The following is an 8,340-nucleotide window of genomic DNA, read 5'->3' on the forward strand; positions in this document are numbered from 1 at the left end:
GGGGGGGACCACCCCTTTTCCAGCCCGTTCCTGGTGAAGTGGTTAGCAGTCAGGGGAGACCACCCCTGCTCCAGCCTGTTCCTACTGAGGTGGTCAGCAGTCAGAGGAGACCACCCTTGTTCAAGTGCTGAAGTGGTTAACATCCAGGGACGACCACCTCTGCTCCAGCCTGCCCCGCAAGTATCCATTGACCTGACAGAGGAAGTAGAGCTCTCAGAAGAGAATGTAGAGAACATCAATCCAGAAGTTTCAGAGGAGCGTAGGCAGGGATCTGATGTTAACCACACTGTCCCGGTATCTTCATGGGATTCAATGAACACCTTTATCAGTGGGCTGCAGAGACTTCATGGCATGCTGGAATTCCTGAGACCTCAGACTTCCTCAGACCGCAGTGTGGGGCCAGTGAGAGCTAGGAGAAGACGGGGGACCACTTCACGCAGGGCAAGAGCTGGAGGGTCTCAGAGAACAGACAGTACCAGGTAAATATATGGATGCGTCATGTAACAATATTGTACTAGGAATTGTGAAATTTAGACTGGTCATCCATCTAGTACTGCCAAGGGCTGGAAGTGTATCCTTTGGCAAGTCAGATAACTTTTCAGAACTCCCATTTCCACTTAAATCAGGTAGAAATAAAAGTGCTTGCCTTGTTCATTTTCGTAGTACTTGGGATAAGTTACACGGATGTGACTGGACTACTAGGTGATAGTTTCTGGAGAGGTTGTCTTCTAGATTATTTATGTCATGTGTGTTTTTTTTGTTTGTTTTTGCTTCTTTTTAGGTTTTTGCCTTAGGATGCGTGCACTGAGTGGAGAGAGACAGAGACAATGAAAGAGAAAGTAAGAAATCACCCCGCAGGGGAAATGGGCTCACCATAATTCCTTCTCTTATTTTCTTCCTGGGATTTTGGGTAGGCACACACACACACCTGGTGTGATTTTCAAGTCGCCATGATCAGCCACGTAGAAGTTCAATGCCTTAACCACCACACCACCTGCTGGCCCTCATGTCATGTTTTGTTTTGTTTGTTTGTTTAAGAGAAATTTTCGCTATAAGGTATGTCCACTTGCCAGAGACAAAAAGTGAGAAATCACCCCCTAAGGGGTAATGGCCAGACCGCAATCCCTTCTCTGTTCTCTGATCTCTCAGGACCTTGGGAACGCATGCACACGAGTTTCAAGCCGCGAGGTGCAGGACTCAAATCACAGTTTACTGTGTAGGAGTCCAGCAATGTAACCATTATGTCATCTGCTGATCCCCGTGTATTTTTTAGAGCGGTTTTTGCTCTAGGGCACATGCAGTTGCTGGAGAGAGAGAGAGAGAGAGAGAGATAAAAAGTGAGAAATTACTCCCTGGGGGAGACACACCTGAAACAGTTCCTTTTCCTCCCATTCTTTGGGATTTGGGGCATGCATGCACACCTGCCTGGCGTATTTTAAGCTGCCAGGTCTGGGGCTCAAACCATGGTCAACTACGTGGGAGTCCAGTGACATAACCATTATGCTATCTGTTGGTCCCCGTGTATTTTTTTAATATGCAGGCCCTGTCTAATTACCCAGGATTCATTGTTTGTGTCACTTAGAGGCACAGTTAGATAGACTAGATTTAAAGAAGCCTTGTAAAAAGTGAAATTGAGTTAATTTGGGGCCAGGAGATGGCATAGTGGTTATGTCGTTGGGCTCCCACATGGCCGACCATGGCTCAAGTCACAGGTTCATCAACCTGAAAATCACACCAGGTGGCTTGAAAATCATGCTGGGCATATTTGTGTGGATGCCAGAGATCCCGGGAGGAGAATGGAGGAGAAGGGATTGCAGCATAACCATTCCCTCTGGGAAGTGATTTCTTACTATCCTACTCACTGTCTTGATCTCTCTCCAGTGAGTACATGTACCCTATGACAAAAAATCTTTAAAAATACTTTTTTCCTCATGTTTTGTTATAAGCAAATTGCACACTAAATTCACACAGACGTGTGAGCTTCTCTAAGAGTAATTGTTGAAACTTTCTGATTTTTTTTATTTTTGAGAGGTTTTTGCTATAGAGTGCATGCACTTGCCCAAGAGATAGAAAGCGAGAAATCACCCCCTGAGGGGGGATGGCCGCATCGCAATCCCTCTCCATTCTCCTCTTGGGATCTTAGGCACACATGCACACGCGCCCGATGTGAGTTTAAGCCACCAGGTCCGGTTCTCAAACCGCAGTGGGCCACATGGGAATTCAGTGACATAGCCATTACGCCAACTGCTGGTCCCGAAAATTTCTAAATTTTATGAGATGAATCTCAGTATGGTGTCTGGCACCAGACTATCCCTGGGCCAGATATTGAGAGCCTGGGTCAAGGTGAACAGCTTTTGCCTCAGACTTGGCCAAGAAACCAAAATTAGAGAAAACTGAGAAGCTAGATTATTAAAAATAGAAGTGTTAATTATAATCCTTAATGTACTCATTAAGAAAATAATGTAAAATATCATGAAAATATGAACACAAAATTATTAATAAAATGGTACAATAGAAAATATTTAACATCTTGGTTCAGCCATGGCAGTGCAGGCTGGAGGCCCAGGTTCCTGGCCCAACCTAAACAAGCTAGGTAGGCATAGTGGCGCACACCCGTGGCTCTAGCTAAGTGGGAGACTGTGGCAAGAGGCTCAAGATGTGCTGAGGCCAGATTGCAAATGCCTGTCTCTTTTTTTCTCCCTCCCGTGCATGCATGTGCTAGAAGATGCTGCTACTCAGCTGAGGCCACGTGGAGGCCTGGATTCTATTTCCAGCCCACACTAAAAGTCATGCATGGTGGCATGTACCTGTAGTCCCAGATACTTGGAAGGCTGAGGCAGGAGGATCACGACAGTGAGCAACTGTCTTTGAAAGGGGGGAGGGTCTTTAGAAGTAGAGGGTACGGATCAGCAGATGGCATAATGGATCACTGGACTCCCACATAGCCAACCGCTGTTCGAGTCCCAGACCTGGCAGCTTGAAACTCAGGCCGGGCACGTGTGCATGCGTGCCCAAACACCCAAGAGGAGAATGGAGCAAAAGGGATTGCAGCATGGCCATCCTCCTTAGGGGTTGATTTTTCACTTTCTATCTCTCTGCCTCTCTCTGTGTCTCCAGTGAATGCACGTGTCCTATAGCAAAAATTTCTCTAAAAAAAGCAGATGGTGACATGGTTGTTGAGGCAAATGGGTCCCACTTGACCAACTGTGGTGGTTCAGGTCCCAAATTGGTGGCTTGGGAGTCATGGCAGACGCATGTATATGTACACTCAGAATCCTCAGGGAAAGAAAGGATGGAGGAGGATTATGTTGTAGCTATGCCCCTGGCGGTGATTCCTCACCTTTTTTAAAATTTTTTTTTTATTTTTTATTTTTTGAGAGGTTTTTGCCATAGGGTGCGTGTGCTCACCAGACAGAGAGAGACAGAAAGTGAGAAATCACCCCCCAGGGGGGATGGTCACACTGCAGTCCCTTCTCCATTCTCCTCTCGGGATCTTGGGCATGCACACACACGCGCCCGGGGTGAGTTTTAAGCCACCGGGTCCGGGATGCAAACTGCGGTCGACTACGTGGGAGTCCAGTGACATAGCCATTACGCTAACTGCTGGTCCCCTCACTTTCTTTTTCCAGTGAGCACATGCATCCTATGAAAAAATAATAAAAAGAAAAAATATGATAAACTTCTAGCTAGACTAACCAAGAGACAAATAGAGAATACTCAAAACTACTATTAATAAAATCAGGAATGGGGACTGGCAGGTGGCATGGTGAAGGCAGACACCCACATGGCTGACTGCAGTTCAAGTTCCATACCTAGAAACTTACTTTCTCGCTTGTGTACTCTCTCTCTTTCTGTCTCTCTCTGGTTAAAAAAGTAAAAATGGGAACCAGCAGATGGCATAATGGTTACATAGCTGGACTCCCATGCTGTCAACTGTGGTTCAAGTCCCGGACTCGGCACCTTAAAATTCATGCCAGATGTGTGTGCATGCATTCATACCCAAAATTCCAAGAAGAGAATGGAGGAGAAGGAATTGCTGTTGGCTATCCCCCCAGTGGGTGATTTCTCACTTTTCTGTCTCAGTAGTGAGTGCATGCATCCTCTAGGGAAAACTGCTCTAAAAATAGAAAAGACTCCCGTTAGCATAATGGCTATGTCGCTGGACTCCTACATAGTCGACCGCAGTTTGCGTCCCGGACCCGGATGCTTAGAACTCACGCCGGGTGTTTGTGCGTGCGTGCCCAAGATCCCGAGAGGAGAATGGAGGAGAAGGGATTGCGGCGTGACCATCCCCCCTGGGGGGGGTGATTTTTCGCTTTCTGTCTCTATGTCTCTGTCTGGTTGGCGAGAGCGCCCTATAGCGAAAATCTCTCCAAAAAAAAAGAAAAAAGATAGCCATCTACTAGAGACACTTTACTTAAAAAAAAAAAAAAAAGTAAAAATGATGATAAGTGAAGTTAAATAGATATTTTGTTTTAAAGATTAGGAGTGAAAGAACACTGCCCACCTTACAGAAACAAATAATTCTGTAAACATACGCTGTGAACAGCTATACTATTAAATTGGATGACATAGGTGAAATTGATAGATTTCTAGAGGTAAACTACCAATACTCTCTTAAAAAGAAAAGAAAATCTGAATAGACCAATAACAAGGGATTGAATGAGTAATTTAAAAAGAAAAATAAGGGCCAACAAGTGGCCAGGTGGTTAAGGCACTCAATTCCGGCATGGACAACTGCTATTCAAGCTCTGAACCCAGCAGCTTGAAAATCACACCAGGTGTGCATGTGTGTGTGCGTGTTTGCCCAAAACCCCTAGAGGAGAATGGGAGAGAAGGGATTACGGCATGGCCATCCCCCCTTGAGGGGTGATTTCTCACTTCTGTCTTGCTATGGTCAGCACATGCGTCCTGTGGCAAAAACCTTTAAAAAGAAAGAAAGAGAGAGAAAGGAGGAAGGAAAGGAAGAAAGGAAACAATACTTCCCACAGAAAAAGCCCAGAACCAGATGGTTTTCCTTGTGATGGTATCCTACCAAATTCCTTAATGCAGAAGTAACTCCTGTGGTTTGAAGGAACATTTCTCAGCTGATTCTATGAGGCCAATATTACCCTGATTCCAAAACTCTGTAATAAAATATTAGCAAACCAAACCAGTGACTTAATGAATAAAAAAGGATTAAAGGCCCAGCCACTGTCATACAGCAGTAATGCAGTGCCCTGCAAAACTGGAAGCCGCACAGGTTCAGATTCCCCAGGTCTGCCTGAAATGCTGGGTATACACAGGCACCCAGTACCTTGAGGAGCTGGAGGGCTGGGATTTGATGAAAACATTTCGGAATCTGGTAGTAGTTATCCTTACATTAACTGTAGTTATGCTAAAAACGACTAAGTTGTGCACTTTAAAATTGTGAATTTTATGGCATATAAGTTTTATCTTAATTTCAAACAAGAAAACTCTTTGTTATGTCTCATTTTAGAAATTTCTCACTTCTAGTTGTGTTTTTTGTTTTTTTTTCCTCGAGAGGTTTTTGCTATAGGGCGTGTGCACTCGCCAGAAAGACAGAGAGAGAAACACAGACAGAAAGCAAGAAATCACCCCCTGGGGGGAGGTAGACACACCACAATCCATCCCTTCTCCATTCTCTACTTGGGATCTTGGGCACGCACACTCGCCCAGCATGAGTTCAAGCCACCGGGTCCGGAACTCAAACCATGGTTGATTACATGGGAGTCCAGCGACATAGCCATTACGCCAACTGCTGGCAACTGCTGGTCCTCTGACTTCTAGTTGTTGTTTTTTTTTTTTTTTTGGAGAGGTTTTCGCTATAGGGCGCATGTGCTCGCCAGACAGAGAGAGAGACATAGAGACAGAAAGCGAGAAATCCCCCCCCAGGGGGGATGGCCATGCCACAATCCCTTCTCCTCCATTCTCCTCGCAGGATCTTGGGCACGCATGCACACACGCCCGGTGTGAGTTTTAAGCCACCGGGTCCGGGACGCGAACCACAGTCGACTACATGGGAGTCTAGCAACATAGCCATTACGCTAACTGCTGGTTCCCCTCTCACTCCTAGTTTTATAAGGGTTTATTTTTTTTTTGAATTGGATACCAAGCAATGCTTATTTTCTCCCATTCAATCACGTACTCCTTCATCTTTTTTTTAGTTTGTTGGAGGTAGCATGTGCTCACTGGAGAGAGAGGAGGATAGTGAGAAGGAGAAAGCACCACCCATGCAGAATGATCTTGCCACAGTCCCTTCTCCATTCCTTCCTTTCGAGATTTTGGACACGCATGCATATGTACCTGGCATGTATTTCAAGCCTCCAAGACTGAGACTCAAACCAAGCCGCCAGCCGTAGGAGAATCCAGCCACTTAAGCCACTGTGTCACCAGCTGGCCCAGTCATGCACTTTTTTAATAGAAAATTCCAATTTGTCATAATTACAGCCAAACTATTACGATCAAAATTTTTCTGTATGAGTAGATTCCAACAATAATTCTGGATAATATAAAGAAGGTTATTAAAACTTAAAATTTGTTGCCTTTGTAATTATTAGCTAGGCAGTGTGCTAAAAGGTTCAGAATACCCTTTTCATCTTTAACATAGAATTTCATGAATTGCGTGATATGGGTGGAATATGGTTTGTTATCCCAGAAATAAGGAAAATGGAGGTTTCGTTGTGGTTATTGTTAAAGCTTGGCGAGCCTGAATAGATTTTAAGAGAAAAGTAGTGTCCTGAAGTAAGAGGTAAAGCAGTGATGCCTGAAGCCAGACTTTGTACTATTACCCATAAGGCTTTGGTCTGGGTAGCTGCAGTAGCAGAAGCCCGAAAAGTCATGTTTGGGCAGGACCAGCGATTGGTGTGATGGTTAAGATGCCGGACACTCCCACATGATTGACCGCAGTTTGAGTCTTGGACCTGGTGGCTTGCTTTCCCATTTTTTCTCTCTCTCTTTTTAGTCAGATTTTCAAAAATTATAATAAATGGATGAATAAATAAAATTAAATAATTATTTTTTTAAAAAGTCATATTTGGGCAACAGGGCCTTTTTTCCGCCCTGCCTTTTCAACAACTTAATATCAGCAGATTGCTGAGTCATATCTTTTACAGATACTAACACTTAGCCAAAGACCAATAAAAGAACATTAGCTTTTTGCAGAGGATTACATTCTAGTCTAGGCTAATGGAGCAGTGATGGAGTGAAAAAGAGAATATCCAGGACTGCCTAAATCTGCTGTTCAGCTTTCAGAGGCAGCATTTGGTGGCCTTGAGATTGGTTGAAATGACTGAGATTTCCTTCGAGTCACTGTGGGTTATTCTTGTGACAGTGCTCGACTGTGCTGTAATTCTGTGTTTTTCTGTATATGTAGGTTGAGAGCACCACTGGATGCTTACTTTCAGGTGAGCAGGACCCAGCCTCACTTGCCAACTCCCTCTTCTGATTCTGAGACCAGGAATCCTATGTCTGAAGACATGCAGGCATCAAGTAGTTCTGTTTCTGACAGCGACAGCTCTGGGGAATATGAAGAAGCTGTTGGCCAAGCAGAAGAACCTGGAGCTGTCATTGTAGAAGGTCAGTATTCTATCCCAGTTTGGATTCACAAGCCTAACATCCATAAAACTTAAGACTTCACAAGGCTAGACATGCTAGATTTGTGCTTTGATGCTTTCCCTTTCCCCCCAAATGTCCTGGGTTTCTGTTTTTAGAACAGAGCTTGCACTCGCCATAGTTGTGTAAAGTGAATTTGATCTGACTTGTAGTTTAATGTAATTCATGACCCAATAAGTCAGTCACTTTGTAATGCCATTTTTCATTCTCTTTCATTTTCTTTGACATCGAGAAAGAGTTGGTTTTTTTTTTGGTTTTTTTTTATGTGTGTGTTTTTGTTTATTTCTTTATTTTACTGTAGGGCATGTGCTCTTACAGAAACAGAGTAAGAAAGTGGCCACCCAGCGGACATGGCCACACCAAAATTCATTCTCCTCAGGATTTTGAGCACACATGCATACACATCTAGTGTGATTTTCAAGCTGCCAGGTTCAGGACTTGAGCAGCACTGTCAGCGATGTGGGATCCAGCTGCCACCTGCCAGCTCAAGGTTCTTCATTTAAAAATCAAAGTTTTGGGGCCAAGCAGTGACACTGTGATAACACAGCTTAAACCCAGATGAGAAGGGCTCTGGGTTCACATCTAGAACCTCTCTGAGTACACTGGGTGCACACACATTATTGTATTCCAAGCTGGTGGAAACAGTGTAGTATAATGCAGGGATCCTGTTGAGGATGCCTGCCTGCCCGCCTGCCTGCATGCCTGCCTCTCTCCACCCCTCCCCCA

General features: G+C 44.6%; 1 protein-coding gene across 1 annotated transcript in view; it reads left to right on the forward strand.

Annotated features, from left to right (window-relative positions):
* RFWD3 (ring finger and WD repeat domain 3) overlaps positions 1-8,340 on the forward strand; it is a gene marked incomplete in the record, with an annotated part of 49,873 nt that overhangs the window by 9,390 nt on the left and 32,143 nt on the right. Inside the window, 2 exon segments of the mRNA XM_014589441.2 lie at positions 126-479; positions 7,376-7,623. Of these exon segments, the coding sequence (XP_014444927.1) occupies positions 126-479; positions 7,376-7,623 (602 nt within the window).

This window comes from Tupaia chinensis, unplaced genomic scaffold (assembly GCF_000334495.1).
Source record: "Tupaia chinensis unplaced genomic scaffold, TupChi_1.0 Scaffold000355_1, whole genome shotgun sequence".
Lineage (NCBI taxonomy): Eukaryota > Metazoa > Chordata > Mammalia > Scandentia > Tupaiidae > Tupaia > Tupaia belangeri.